This window comes from Nycticebus coucang, chromosome 18 (genome assembly GCF_027406575.1).
Source record: "Nycticebus coucang isolate mNycCou1 chromosome 18, mNycCou1.pri, whole genome shotgun sequence".
Lineage (NCBI taxonomy): Eukaryota > Metazoa > Chordata > Mammalia > Primates > Lorisidae > Nycticebus > Nycticebus coucang.
This window is the reverse complement of record NC_069797.1, coordinates 11,696,278-11,711,812: the sequence shown is the minus strand read 5'-3', so window position 1 is coordinate 11,711,812 and position 15,535 is coordinate 11,696,278. Positions and strand designations below refer to the sequence as shown.

Here is a 15,535-nt window from a genome sequence, read left to right as displayed (position 1 = left end):
AAGCAAGTGTCATGAAAGACCTAGTGACGCCACTTTGGGCTTTCATCCTCCATTTTAGAGCAAACCCGAAAGTCCCTAATTTCGTTTCTTGGTAAACCACACCCCTCTCAATCTCCTAGAGTGCATCCGCTGCCACCCCACCCCACCCCCCGCCGTTAAAATTGGCAGGACCCAATCAGCTTTAAACTCTAGTATAGGCATAAGAAATAACCAATCCAGGGACCACACTTTATTTCCCACACCCCTCACCCCATATAAACCCTGCCCGCCAGGAGCACAGGGGCACTGGGTCCCAGCTGCGTCTGGGAGTGCCAGCAGCCCAGGCTCGAGCTTGAATAAAATGCCCTCGTGTGATTGCATTGGTATCTGGCTCTCTCATGTGGTCATTGGGGACCCTGATCCTTGGGTGCAACAATCCCTGTGGAAACCTACAGTGACTAGGAGGTGGACACTACCACTGAAAGGCCATCTCACTTTCAGTTAACCACCCCAGGACTGCCTTTATTCAAGCAAACATGGCCATAGCAAGCCAGCTCCCCTGGACAAACGCAGGAAACCAGGAGACTTCCCTGATGGGGAGCTGCCACACCCTGCTGCAAGCCAAGAGCACACACCTGGGAACACAGTGCAGGCATCACTGTAGGAGGTCCTGGTCCTCCCAGGTCAAGTCTTGGCTCTGCCACCAACCTAGGCTGTGACCACTGTAGCCCAGCCTCTCAGGGGAGCCTCAGGTGTCCTGCCACAGAGTCCCTCTGAGGACATGCAGTGCTCACACTGGTGACAAATGGCAACATACTGATTGCACAAACCAAGGAGTAAGATACAAAACAGCCCTGCTGAGGCACCACTTGTGTCTAACCTGTGACGATTTTGTAGCCCAGCTCCTTCAGGGCCTCAGATAGAGCCCTGCAGTTGGCCACCACCTGGTGCTGATAAACTTTAAATTCCGGAGTCATGGTCTGCTTCAAGGCCACAGCAACCCCTGAAGAGGAAGAGACACTGACTCAGGAGGGCAGGATAGCATCAAAGGCAGTATGTGAAAAAGAAAAAAATCCCTCGTTTCCAATCAAACTTCTTTGCTTTCAACATCACCGAAAGGACATTATTGCATTTTCCTTCAAAATGATATATTTTCAACCCTATATTACTAAGCTAATCTTCCAGACCTTTATTGAAGAAGCTTTTCTCTGAGGAACTGCTTTTGAGGTGACTTTTCTCATGGAAGTATAGTACTAATATTATCATAGCAAAGCTGTTCATTAGCAAGATGGATCTTATGGTCCTTTTTAATATTGATGTCCGAGATAATTACTTCACAGCCCTAATAGCTGATGCCTTGATGCCAAGCTATGCAGACCCTTGGGACCAAAGTCCAGACGGGAGGTGGGCCCTGCTCTACCCTGGACCTGCGTTCAGTCCTAAGAACTGCTTAAGGGACAGAGAATGGAGGAGAATGCAAAGCCCACCGCCTGAGTGCCAGCACAGGGCATACAATCAATGCTTTGGAAACAACAGCAAAGGGCCAAGTGGCCTGGGACCAGGGGGTCCCAGCATCCCAGACTTGAAACCTTGGATGCTGAGAGTGTAAGTGTAAGGAGAGAACATAAGAACATCCCCTGGACCCCTGATACTTCCCACAGCTGTGTCTAAGATCTCCCATTCACTGCCTGCCTTTTTGTTTCCTCTTTGGAAATACTAGTGCATCTCCTGACCCAGCAGTGACACTTTCATCCCCAGCACCTGGGTCGACAGTGGGATGATGCTGAGATCATCATAAATGTCCTAAGAGAGCCTGCAGGGCAGTCATAGAACCCAATCAGGAGTTATCAATGTGGCACCAGGTGAAGTGGATGATCGTCACCTCCACAGCCAGGGCCTGTCGTGGGAGAGGGGCCTGCCCCACAAGATCTGGACCTTAACCTTCTCCCCCTCTGCCATGCCCACCTCTGCCTGCCAGGCTCCTTCCCCCTCATACCTTACAGACTGGCCTGATAACAGGGTTGCCTTCAGGTGGCCGTAATGCAGAGTGGACAAAACTTCCTTCCTGCCTCTACCTGACAACACAATCTCAACTCTTCCCCCATTTCTTCTGTTAGCATCTCCTGGACAAAACTGCTACTTGGTTCCCAGTGTGGAAGGACAGATAAGATGGGAATTAGGGCCCCCAGGATGAGCAGAGTGGGAGATGACACTCACCAGCAATGGCGTGGTTGTGGGGCCCTCCCTGCAGGCCTGGGAACACGGCAGAATTGATGAGTGACTCCAGATTGTACAGAATGTCCTTGCCAGTCTTGGGATCCACGCTGCGCACTCCTGCATGAAGGGAAGTATCACCACAGGACCCAGGCAGTCCCATCTGAGGATGCCACAGGAGCGTCGAGCACCCAGCCTGGCCTTTACTCCCAGCAGCAAGAACTTCCTAGTGACGCAGCAGGACAGAGGGGCTCTGAAACACCACCTCACTGCACCTGCCTGCTCTGATGGCTTCTCTGCTTAGCAGCTTGACTAGAAAAGAGGCTTCAAAAATAAAAGGACAGAAACATCTCCACTGAGGCTGTAACAAAGAACTTGCCTTGGGCATATTTCCTCAGTGTCCAGGATGACCTCTCTGAAGGAGACCATACTCATTTGGCTATATATGGGGAATAAGGTTCATTTCCGAGAAAAAGCTCAGAGTAATAATAACAAGTATTCAGTAAAAATCAGCAACAACTTTTATATAGCTTCTTACAAGCCAGAAACTACTCTTAGCAGTAGTTCAAGGAGATCATTAGATTCTCTCCTTGTGAGATTGTCAGGCATTAGATTCTCACAAGGAGCACACAACCTAGATCTTTCACATGAACAGTTTACAGTAGGGTTCATGGTCCTATGAGAATCTAATTCTAATGCCACCCCTGACCTGATAGGAGGCAGAGAAAGGTCACCTTAAAAGCAGTTCTTCTCTTAATGTACTCTAAGCACATTACAGAAATCAGTTCATTTAATCCTCAAAGGGATAGGTACCATATTGTCACAGAGAAGCTGCACAACTGACTCAAGCTCCCACAGCAGGTAGTGGGTGTGACAGAGCTAGAATTCATCTGACCATCTGTGCCACAGCCCAGCAGCTCTGGGTCAAACGAATCACATCAACACCCAGTGGGGAAAACCCAAGTGCCTCCTAGGCAGATGGGAACATCATAAACATCAACACAGGTAAAAAAGGTCCCCAGGAGAGCAGAGGCAACAGGGCCCTGAGAGGCTGCATAGGCACAGGGCACCCTGTGTCGGGGTGAGAGCACTGCAGTTGCAAGAAGGCTGCTTCTCTGCGGATCCAAGTTAGCAGGTTAGCATATCAGGTCTCCACGTGGGCTTTCTCGGCCATGGAAATCCCAGAACAAGGGGAATGCCTACAGCTGGGTTGTAAATATAAATACTGGAAAGAGAAATTTCTCACTAAGATGAGTGAACTTGTATTAAGGTTTATATACTAGTGTCTTGTAGTTTGATTACTGTAAGTCTTTTTCTCTGAGAAACATGCTAGGCCAAAAGAAGTTCACCAGAACACCGCTGCACTGTGAGGCCTCTGGGAGCCCTGGCCAGCCACACACAACTTTCCTTTCATTCAAACACCTGCCTATGCAGGGGAGGTTAAGATGAGCAAAAGGCCATTGACAACAACCACCACCATTCCAACACAGAGCAGTTGCCCATCTCCTTCCTGCCTTCCTTGGACCTGGATACACAGGAATGAAGCAAGAGCTATACGTGGCTGAGCTTCCTTCCAGACCCTTTCTGTAAAGCCTGTCACTGCTCCTTCCTAAAAAGCTCCCTGAAGGATTGAGGTCCTTATATCTTGGCTCCCAGGTCAGAGTTGATCCACCTCCCTCAACTGAATCTGAATCTCCACAGGAGAAATGTGGACCATGGGACCCTTCTGCACCCCACACTTGGAGCAAACCTCTCCTGTAGAAGATCATGCCTGCTCGGCAGCCTCTCAAGGTCTTGTGAGTTGTGGTGGTCACCACATGGCAGTGTTCAAAAGGAGAGGGCACCACACCAGCCGCCACAAGCCCGCTGATGTGTGCCATGTCCGCCATGAGGTACGCTCCATTCTCATCTGCAATCTTCCGCAAACGCGCATAGTCCAGATTTCGGGAGTAGCAACTGGTTCCTGAGATAGGAAAGGTGACACAGCCAAGTCAGGGGTGTCCACAGGCCACCTGAGTTGGCTTCAGTGCAAATCTGGAAAATGGCCTCTAGGTATGCACATCTGGAAGCCTGGAGAATAGAAATGAAGAATGCCCTTGAAAAACATCTTTGGGCAAAAGGCAGACACTCTAATCTGCTTCTCCAGCGTCATGGTGATAGGGAAGGCCCCCAACTATTATCGCCAACCCAATGGGTCAGGGATTAACATTTCCATGCTTCTCTGAGACCAGTCTCAGATCTTATCCCACACACCACTAATGGTGGCAAACAGACCTGTGTCTTGAAAGAAAAGAATATACTGTGACCCAAGAAAGTTAGGTACCCAAGGCAGAAACTACCAGTGAGGTATGCTGGAGCAGAAACATCTTTACACATCATTCAGTAAGAGACAAGGGCACTGCTGATGATCAAGGTCCCTTTCTACACGCCCATCACCTGCAACAATCAGCTTTGGGTGGAAGAGGCGGGCATTTTCCTCCAGCTGGTCATAGTTGATGTAGCCAGTATCTGGGTTCACCTGCAAGATGTCAGAGAGATGTGGCTCAGGCTACTCCACCCTCCCATGACAACAGGAGATGTACCAGATGAGGAATTAAGGGTGAGATAGGTATATTCAGCTTGTACAATTGGTGTAGACCAGTGGTCCCCAACTTTTTAGCACCAAGGGCCAGTTTCATGGAAGACAATTTTTCCATGGACTGGGGTAGGGTGGGAGTGGAGGTGGAGGTGGGTTCCGGATGATTCAAATGCATTAACCCTCCAGCTCAGATCGTCAAGCATTAGATTCTCACAAGGATTACACAACCTAGATCTTTCACATGAATAGTTTACAGTAGGGTTCATGCTCCTATGAGAATCTAGTTCTAATGCCACCCCTGACCTGATAGGAGGCAGAGCTCAGGTGTGTATGTGAGCAATGGGGAGCAGCTGTAAATACAGAGGAAGCTTCCTCACTCGCCTGCTCATCTCCTGCTGTGCTGTTACTGGTCCATTGCATGGGTGTAGGGGGTCAAAAGTCTAAATAGCCAAGTATCACTCAAGACCTACAAGTTCCTGAGGAGTCCCAGGGCAAAAAATTGAGCCCCGTCCCTGGGCCAATACCCTTGGATGAGAAGGAACCAAAAAGCCCCTGCACAATGAAACAGACACAGCAAACAGACACACACAATGCAGATTGAAGAACAGTTACCTTCAGGAACGAGACAGAAATGCCTGCCACCACCACCTCTACTCCAAGTATAATGAGGCAAGAAAAAAGTAAAAGGCTAAGGATTAGGAAAAAGAAATAAAAAAAAACTGACGTTACAGATGACATGGTTGCATACCTAGAAAAGTTAAAGACTCTGGGCAAACTGTTAGAACTAAGTGAACTTGGCAAGGTCACTAGACATACCATTGAAAAATAAAAATTATACGTATATAAAACCACGAAGAAAACAAAAAATGAAATTTTAAAATTATTATATTAGTATGAAAAACCACAACGTATCTAATTAAAAATGTGTAAGATCTCTTACCAAAACATTGAAAACTTTTTTTTAAGCAGTCTCACTCTGTTGTCCACGTTGGAGTGCAATGGCATCATGGGCGAGTGGGTCCACACTGCTTTTTTGTCCACATGGATACCCAGTGGCCTGGTGCCACTTACTGGAAAAGTCATTCTCTCCCCCATAGTCCTGTGGTGTCACTATTATCATCGTTCTGATGACCTATCATGAATGTTCTGTTTCTAGGCCTGCTCTGTTTCATCAGATTGTTTTCCCTTCCACAGATGCATGCTGCCTTAATTATCATAAATTTTCAAGTATTAAACTAGGGCAGCACCTGTGGCTCAAAGGAGTAGGGCGCCGGCCCCCACCAAAGAACTGAAAAAAAAAAAAGGGAAAACTAGCCTGGTGTTGTGGCAGGCGCCTGTAGTCCCAGCTACTTGGGAGGCTGAGGCAGGAAGATGGCTTGAGCCCAGGAGTTTTCAATGCCAATGAGCTCTGATGACACCACTGCACTCCAGCCTGGGCAACAGAGTAAGACCATGTCTCAAAAACAAAACAAACAAAATGGCTCAGCGCCTGTAGCTCAGCAGCTGGGGCGCTGGCCACATGCACTGGAGCTGGCAGGTTCAAATCCAGCCCGAGCCTACCAAACAACGACAACTACAACTAAAAAAGAAAAAAATGGCCGGGCGTTGGGGCAGGCCTCTGTGGTCCCAGCTACTTGGGAGGCTGAGGCAGGAGGATTGCTTAAGCCTGGGAGTTTGAGGTTGTTGTGAGCTGTGACGCCATGGCTCTCTACCCAGGACAACAGCTTGAGACTCTGTCTCAAAAAAAAAAAAAGAAACAAAATTTAAATTATAAAAATGACATCCATTTCAGATGGATTCCAGATCTAAATATGAAATGTAAAACAATTTTTTTAAGCGACACATTTCTTAGATAGTTCAGTTTATTAAAGTTCTTCGAAAACACATGGGTCAAGAGGAAGCAAACATCACCAAAGGGCAGCGCTGCAGGGAACTGTGGTAGAGAGGCCTCCAGCGTTGGGAGAGAAGTTCCTGTCGGGTTGCCCCGCCCCCAGCTTGCCTCCCTCACCAGCTTCGCCCCACCAGCAATACTAGCATATCTGGAATGAAAGGTTTTGGGTCTGGCAGTCTTTCCAAGTAAAAAAGGCACTTAGAATCTAATATAATTCCAGGGGCGAGTGTGCAAGATTATGTAAACTGAGGCCTCATCTGGAGACTCAGGTTCAAAGATGATTTGCGCTTTTGTTTTGTGTCTTTTGCCTCAAGGGTGTGCTTCTTTCTCAGGCATCTGAACTTAGCAAAGAAACTGCTACCCTGATGAAATATCAACAACTGACCCCCAGTAAAAGAATGGGCATAATAATCCTATATACTTTTTAAAAAGCCATAATTACAAAAAAAAAAAAAAAAGAAGAATCTGTGTTGTCTTCTTCCATGGTTTGCTTTTTAAATTTGTCAGGGTTTTTTTAAAAAGTTTTTCTTTTCGGGCGGTGCCTGTGGCTCAAAGGAGTGGGGCACTAGCCCATATGCCAGAGGTGGCAGGTTCAAATCGAGTCCTGGACAAAACTGCAAAAAAAAAAAAAAAAAAAAAAAATTTTTTTTTCTTTTCTTATTTTTTAAAATCTTAGAAAAGTAAGACAAGAGAACAATTCCTGGAAGAATTCACAGGCATTTATAGCGTGCTGTGGGAAGAGGGTCAGAGCAGTGTGGAGGCCTGCAGAGGAGAAGGGAAGCCACCACAGACACTGAGGACCAGGGACACAGGTGGACTGGACACAAAACAGAAGAACAGTGTCCCTGCTGCTCCATAGGGAAATGAATGTCTGGCTCTGTGTGGGGTGCAGCAGGGGCTGAAGGCAGAGATAAAACTAACCAGGAATGGCACACCAAGCCAGTCGGGTCTATTTCCTCCTCCTGCCCACCCAGATGGTGCCCTCAGCATCCCTGAAGCATCCCTGTAGCACCCCTGCAGAGTGTAAGCAGCACCCCCTGCAAGCCTCCCAGGGCCTCAGACCCCACCCCCTGCTGTATCCCAGGGCTGTGGCCTGTACAGTGCACGCGAAGATGTGGGTGGCCAGAGGGAAACTGACACAGGACTGTACTTCCGAATGCCTAAAACAGGCTCCTTAGAAAGGCAGGACACTGGCCTGAAAAGCATGAATGAGGCTGCAAGGCCTCAGTTCAAGCTCCAGAAAGCAAGACAGTAAATATCTCTGCCACAAGTCTTCCAATGATAAAAAAAGTATAGAAACTGGTTTTTATGTTCTAAGTCCAAAGACAAAGTACTTTGTTACTACTGTCGTAGGTTTCAAAATCCAGTTTCAAGGCCAGCCTTGGCCAGTAAGATCTGTTCCTGAAAACACCTAGGCCTTCCATGAAAAAAATGAAAGTTACTTGCACAAAAGAGCACATGGGAAATCACTGGAAGTGGGACAAAGGCTGAGTAAACAGAGAAGAAACAGCAAGCAACAAAGACCACGCAATGCCGGACAGGACACAGGCCTGATTCTCTCTCTCTCTCTTTTTTTTTTTCTGAGACAGAGTCTCACTATGTCACCCTGGGTAAAGTGCCATGGCGTCACAGCTCACAGCAACTTCAAACTCTTGGGCTTAAGCGAGTCTCTTGCTTCAGCCTCCCAAGTAGCTGGGACTACAGGTGCCTGCCACAATGCCTGGCTATTTTTTTGTTGCAGTTGTCATTGTTATTTAGCTGGCCCAGGCCTGGTTCAAGCCTCAGTGTATGTGGCCAGTACCATAACTACTGTGCTATGGGCGCCAAGCCCTAATATTCTTTTTGTTTTTTTCAAGCTGTCGCCCTGAGTAGTGTGTCATGGCATCAGAGCTCACAGCAACCTCCAACTCTTGGGCTTAAGTGATTCTCTTGCCTTGGCCTCCCAAGTAGCTGGGACTACAGGCATCCGCCACAATACCCAGCTATTTTTTGGTTGTAGTTGTCATTGTTGTTTGGCAGGCCCGGGCTGGGTTTGAACCTGCCAGCTCTGGTGTATGTGGCTGGTGTGTTAGCTGCTTGAGCTATAGGTGCCGAGTCTGGATATTCTTTTTTTTTTTTTTGGCCGGGGCTGAGTTTGAACCTGCCACCTCCAGTATATGCGGCCAGCGCCCTACTCCTTGAGCCACAGGCACTGCCCATGAGTCTGGATATTCTTAAAAGAATAAAATATGGGCGGCGCCTGTGGCTCAGTGAGTAGGGCGCCGGCCCCATATGCCGAGGGTGGCGGGTTCAAACCCAGCCCCAGCCAAAATGCAACAAAAAAAAATAGCCGCGCTGTGGCGGGCGCCTGTAGTCCCAGCTGCTCGGGAGGCTGAGGCAAGAGAATCGCGTAAGCCCAAGAGTTAGAGGTTGCTGTGAGCTGTGTGACGCCACGGCACTCTACCCGAGGGCGGTACAGTGAGACTCTGTCTCTACAAAAAAAAAAAAAAAAGAATAAAATGTGTCCAGTATTTAGCTAAACATAAATATGCATGGCTGCCTTTTTAGTATGACAACAAACATGAGCTAACCAGGGATGGCACATTTGACAATAAAGAACACGAAAAGGTGTTCCTGAACATTAGGAAGAATCACAACACTGACCAATAAAATGGTACCCAAGTTACCTCTTCCCACCCCATCATCCTTTACCTGGACAGGTAAATCACTGTGCCTCAAGTGAGCCCACACATCACATATATATTTTTTAAAAATTTAATTTTCTTTTTTTGGAGACAGAATCTCACTTTATCACCCTGGGTCGAATACCACGGCATTATCATAGCCCACAGCAACCTCAAACTCCTAGATTCAAGCAATCCTCCTGCCTCAACCTTCCACCACAAAACTGGGCTATTTTTTCTATTTCTTTCGTTAAATTTCAGATTGATATAAGGATACAAATAATTAGATTACATTGTTTGCACTTGTTAGGTAGAATCTAAGTTGTGATTGAGCCCTCACCCAGGAGATGCGCCATGTACCCCTAAATTGTGCCCAATAGTGGGAGCACTTCAGATAGTTTTTCTCTTTTTAGTACAGATGGGGTCTCGTTCTTGTTCAGGCTGGTCTCAAACTCCTGAGTTCAAGGGATCCACCTACCTCAGCCTCCCAGAGTGCTAGGATTACAGGTATGAGCCACTGCGCCCTGCCCTTATATGTATTCTTTTTACCTAATTATTTATATAGATAGGGTACTTCATAAAATAAGTATTTCCCTAGGGCCCTGCACACCCTGCTGGCAGCCCTAGGCACTGGGTGTGATGGTGCTGGTCCCCTGCTGGGCACACTGGCTACAGCTGGCTGAAGACAGGTCCGTGCAGAGGGGTGATGGTAGGGTATATAGATGCTTCTTGACTTACAACTTCCTAAAAAACCCACGGCAAGCTGAAAATACTGTAAGTTAAAAATGTCACAAGTCAAGAATATTGTTAAGCCAAAAATGTATTTCATATACCTAACCTAATGAGCATTACATCTTAGCCTGGCCTGTCTTAAACGTGCTCAAAAATACTAGGGTGGCACCTGTAAATATAAAAAAGGGTGGCACCTGTGGCTCAAAGGAGTAAGGGCGCCAGCCCCATATGCTGGAGGTGGTGGGTTCAAACCCAGCCCCAGCCAAAAACTGCAAAAAAAAAAAATACTTACACTAGGCTACAGTTGGGCAAAGCTAACACAGAACCCATGTTATAAGAAAGTATTTGGTATCTCATATCAAATACTATATCAAATACTGTATTGGAAGGGAAAAAAGAATAGTTGTATGCAGCTCCAGGAGGGTCTCTACTGGGTGGGCATCATTTTTGCATCACCATAAACTAGAAAAAACAGTGAGTCAGGTTTGGCGCCGGTAGCACAGTGGTTATAGCGCCACCACATATGCTGAGGGTGGCAGATTCAAACCCAGCCCGGGCCAATTAAATAAAAATGACAACTGCAACAAAAAATAGCTGGGCTCAGTGGTGGGTGCCTGTAGTCCTGCTACTTGGGAGGTTAAGGCAAGAGAATTGCTTAAGCCCAAGAGTTTGAGGTTGCTGTGAGCTGTGACGTCACAGCACTCTACCAAGGGTGACATAGTGAGACTCTGTCTCAACAAAAAACAAAACCCAAAAAAAACACTGAATCAAACCACGGTAAGTCAGGGACCAGGAACACCCACCAAAGCCACCATACACAGCCAGGGACCGGCTCTAGCTCTGTGGAGGCCCGTGGCTGTTGGTGATGGGGCTACAGGTTATCAGTGCTGGGGTCACGGGTGTTGTCATCCCTGTCACTACTGAGTCCTTACAGCTGCTACCCCACAGGGATGTCACCAAGTGAGGGTGGAGCCGAGGTGGTGGCTGTTGCGGGGGGCCCTGCTGTAGCTGACCTGCTGTGGGAGTTGGTGTTCCCCAGAAGACGCTGCCCCCATGGACTCGGAGTGGCCCCCACCTCTGCTGTGTCCAAGCCCTCTCCAGTAGCTGCCTCCTCTCCTGGCAGCTAGGGTCAGGAACTCATCTCCATCCCAGCTGCCCCCAGGGGTCCCTGAAAGCCTGAGGAGTTCCCAGAGCAGAAGTGGGGACTTTTTGCAGTACCACATGAACAAAACCATGGTACTTACCTACAGGCACAGCCAAACATTGGAGGTTTTCTCTTTTTTGTTTGAGACAGATACTCACTCTGTCACCCTGGGTAGAGTGCCATGGGGTCATAGCTCACAGCAACCTCCAATTCCTGTGCTCAAGTGATCCTCTTGACTCAGCCTCCTGAGTAGCTGGGATTACAGGTGTCCCCACAACGCCCAGGTCATTTTTCTAATTTTAGTAGAGATGGGTCTCACTCTTGCTCAGGCTAGTCTTGAACTCCTGAGCTCAAGCAATCTATCTGCCTCAGCCTCCCAGAGTGCTGAGATTATAGACCTGAGCCACTGTGTCCGGCCACTTTGGAAGTTTTCTGAGGAAATAACAGCTATAGAGAGATACACACTCTCACCTTATAAGGCATAGATTCAAAGAAGATGGATGTGGCAGAGATTTTCTTCTTGTCTGTCATGAAACCGTGGGTCAGGTGGCCCCCATCAGGCAGGTCCAGACCCATGATGCGCCCATGGGGTTCCACCAGGGCAGTGTACACTGCAAAGTTAGCAGGGGAGCCTGAAACAGGCAAACCAAAAGAAACGCAATGATTTCTATCCCAGGCGCCAAATGGCACCCAGGAGTGGAGAGAACAGACCTGGCCCCCCCTTCCCTGAGCCCTAGGAAGTATCCTTGCATTAGGCCTCTCAAGAGTAAGTAGAAGGGAAGTTCAGAGACAGGGTGCTGCCCAGGAGGGCATGGAGAGGCAGCCCCAGGGCAATGGGAAAAGACCCATGTGCCTAGGAGGGTTTGGCTAATCTGGACTTCTACTTTATGGGTTATTCTTTCAGCACGGCTCTTAATGCACATCAACCCTGGGTACCAGACACAAAGGCACTGCACTGGCCTATCTGGACATGCCAATCACCTGAGTAGGGCTGGACGTTGACTCCCCAGCACTGTGGGTCCAGATTATAGGCCTGCAGTGCACGCTTCTGACAGAGCATCTCTAGCTCATCGATAAACTCAGTCCCTCCGTAGTATCTGCAGAAAAAGAGCAGGGGACGTAAATCCACTCTGGTCCCATGAAACTCTGTGCTTCGTACAGGTCAAAGAAGCTAAGGGTTGGGATAGAGGATCTGAAGCAGAGGTTGAGGTCAACATGATCAATCTTTCCATCAACAGCTCTGGAATTGGGCGGCACCTGTGGCTCAGTGAGTAGGGCGCCGGCCCCATATGCCGAGGGTGGCGGGTTCAAACCCAGCCCCGGCCAAACTGCAACAAAAAAATAGCCAGGTGTTGTGGTGGGCACCTGTAGTCCCAGCTGCTGGGGAGGCTGAGGCAAGAGACTCACGTAAGCCCAAGAGCTGGAGGTTGCTGTGAGCTGTGTGACGCCACGGCACTCTACCAAGGGTGGTACAATGAAACTCTGTCTCTACAAAAAAAAAAAAAAAAAAACCCAGCTCTGGAATCAAGTCAGGAGACTAAACCAGCTGCGGGACTTTAAGCAACTATCTCATGGATGAAAACAGGGGTTTTGAGCCTTAAAAAGGGATGAAAGCCTGTGACATGTTCCATCAGGGATGAATCTTGAAACCACTCTACTAGGTGAAATAAACTAGTTACAAAAAGACAAAGACTGCATTAGGGACACAGTGTAGTCAAATTCACAGAGGCAGAAAGGAGAGGTGGTTGCCAGCTAGAGAAGAAGGACTGGAGAGTTATTTTTTTTTTAATTGCTGCATTTCTAATAAAATTCTGTTTTCACTTAATAATTACATATCAAAATTTATCATATATTTGTTTTTGATTATTCAGTATACTGATAATAACCCAAGCCAATGTTTAACTCTGAGAACTTATAGTCACAAAAAGGTTTAAAAATTAAAATATAACCAAGAGAATTGCTTGAGCCCAAGTCTAAGGTTGGCTGTGAGCTATGATACCATAGCACTCTACTGGGATGACAAAGTGAGACTCTGTCTTAAATAAATAAATAGAATATAATTTTTTTTGTAGTAAAAAATACATAATATAAAATTTACCACCTTAACCATTTTTAGGTGCACAGTTCAATAGTAGTAAGTGCAGACGCTCCTCAACTTGCAAAGGGGTTATGTTCCAATAAACCCACCACAAACTGAAAATATCATAAATTGGGCCAGGCAAGGCAGCTTGTGTCTATAATGCTAGCATTTTTTTTTTTTTTTTTTTTGAGACAGAGCCTCAAGCTGTCACCCTGGGTAGAGTGCCGTGGCATCACAGCTCATAGCAACCTACAACTCCTGGGTTCAAGCGATTCTCCTGCCTCTGCTTCCCAAGTAGCTGGGACTACAGGTGCCCGCCACAACACCCGGCTATTTTTTGGTTGCAGCCTTCTTTGTTGTTTGGCTGCCCAGGCTGGATTCGAACCTGCCAGCTCAGGTGTATGTGGCTGCCGCCTTAGCAGCTTAAGCCACAGGCGCCGAGCCATAATGCTAGTATTTTTGAGACCGAGACTGGAGGATGGTTTGAGGCCAAGAGTTCAAGAGCATTATGAGTAACATAGTGAGACACCCGTCTATACAAAAAATTAAAAAATGAGCCAGGCATAAGCCTACAGTCTTCCTAGTTACTCTGGAGTCTGTGACAGGAGGATCACTTGTGCCCAGGAGTTTGAGGCCACATATAGCCACTGCATCCAGCCTGGGCACAGAGAAAGAATGTCTATAAAATTAAAAAACAAACAAACACTTAAGTCCTTAAGTTGAAAATGCATTTAATGGGGCGGCGCCTGTGGCTCAGTCGGTAAGGTGCCGGCCCCATATACCGAAGGTGGCGGGTTCAAACCCGGCCCCGGCTGAACTGCAACCAAAAAGTAGCTGGGCGTTGTGGTGGGCGCCTGTAGTCCCAGCTACTCAGGAGGCTGAGGCAAGAGAATCGCTTAAGCCCAGGAGTTGGGAGGTTGCTGTGAGCTGTGTGATGCCACGGCACTCTACCGAGGGCCATAAAGTGAGACTCTGTCTCTACAAAAAAAAAAAAAAAAAGAAAGAAAATGCATTTAATGCACCTCACCTACCAAACATCACACTTTAGCCTGGCCTACCTTGAATACACTCAGAACACTTACGTTAGCCCTCAGTTGAAAAATCTATCTAATGCAGCTCTCCAGTTTATAATAAAGTGTTGAATATCTCCAGTAATATCTCACTGTACTGAAAAGTGAAAAACAGAATGGTTGTATGGGTATTTGAAATATGGTTTCTGCTGAATTTGTATCATTTTTACACCACTGTAAAGTTAAAAAAATCTTAAACCATCCAAAGTTGGCCACCTCAATAAGCATATTGTTGTGCAACAGATCTGTAGCACTTTTTATCCTTCAGAACTAAAACTCTACACTCATTAAATAACAACTCCCATCTCTCTATTCCCCATCCTATTTTCTGTTCCTAAGAGTGGCTATTTTAGATACCTTATATAAGTGGAATCGTGTAGTGTTTGTTTTTTGTGACAGGTTTATTTCACTTAGCATAATGTCCTCAAGGTTAATTGGAGGTTGTAGTATGTAACTAGATTCCCTTTTTCTTTTTTTTGTAGAGACAGAGTCTCACTTTATCGCCCTCAGTAGAGTGCCGTGGCGTCACACAAGTTCACAGCAACCTCCAGGTCCTGGGCTTAGGGGATTCTCTTGCCTCAGCCTCCCAAGTAGCTGGGACTACAGGCGTCCGCCACAACGCCCAGCTATTTTTTTGTTGCAGGTCGCCGGGGCCGGGTTTGAACCTGCCGCTCTTGGTATACGGGGCCGGCACCCTACTCACTGAGCCACAGGTGCTGCCCAAGATTTCCTTTTTTTAAAAGGCTGTACATATTGTATGTACATATCACCTTCTGCCTATCTATTCATCTGTCAGTGGATACTGGGGTTGCTTCCACGTCTTGGCTATTGAGAATAATGCCCCAATAAACATGGGTGTGCAAATGTCTCTTCAATACTATGCTTTCAATTCTCTTAGATATACACCCAGAAATGGAACTGCCAGATCATATGGTACTTCTATTTTAAACTTTTGAGGAACCATCATGCTTTTTCCATAGTGGCTGTAACAGTTTACATTCCTACCAACAGTGGGTTCCAGTTTTTCCACATTTTTTCCAACACATTTTATTTTTCTTCACGAGTCACTCTAACAAGGATGAGATAATATCTCACTGTGTTTTTTAATTTGTATTTCCCTGATGATTACTTATATGGAGTATTTTTTCAAATACCTACTAGCAATGTGAATGTCTTCTTTTAAG

General features: G+C 47.0%; 1 protein-coding gene across 4 annotated transcripts in view; it reads right to left on the bottom strand.

Annotated features, from left to right (window-relative positions):
- SHMT1 (serine hydroxymethyltransferase 1) overlaps positions 1-15,535 on the bottom strand; it is a 37,131-nt gene that overhangs the window by 4,660 nt on the left and 16,936 nt on the right. For all 4 annotated transcript variants that reach the window (XM_053568614.1, XM_053568616.1, XM_053568613.1 and 1 more), the window contains 6 exons: positions 12,183-12,298; positions 11,673-11,833; positions 4,630-4,711; positions 3,944-4,156; positions 2,197-2,313; positions 860-982 (listed from right to left, as the gene is read on the bottom strand). In XM_053568614.1, the coding sequence (XP_053424589.1) occupies positions 860-982; positions 2,197-2,313; positions 3,944-4,156; positions 4,630-4,711; positions 11,673-11,833; positions 12,183-12,298 (812 nt within the window). The remainder of the gene's footprint in view (positions 1-859; positions 983-2,196; positions 2,314-3,943; positions 4,157-4,629; positions 4,712-11,672; positions 11,834-12,182; positions 12,299-15,535) is intronic.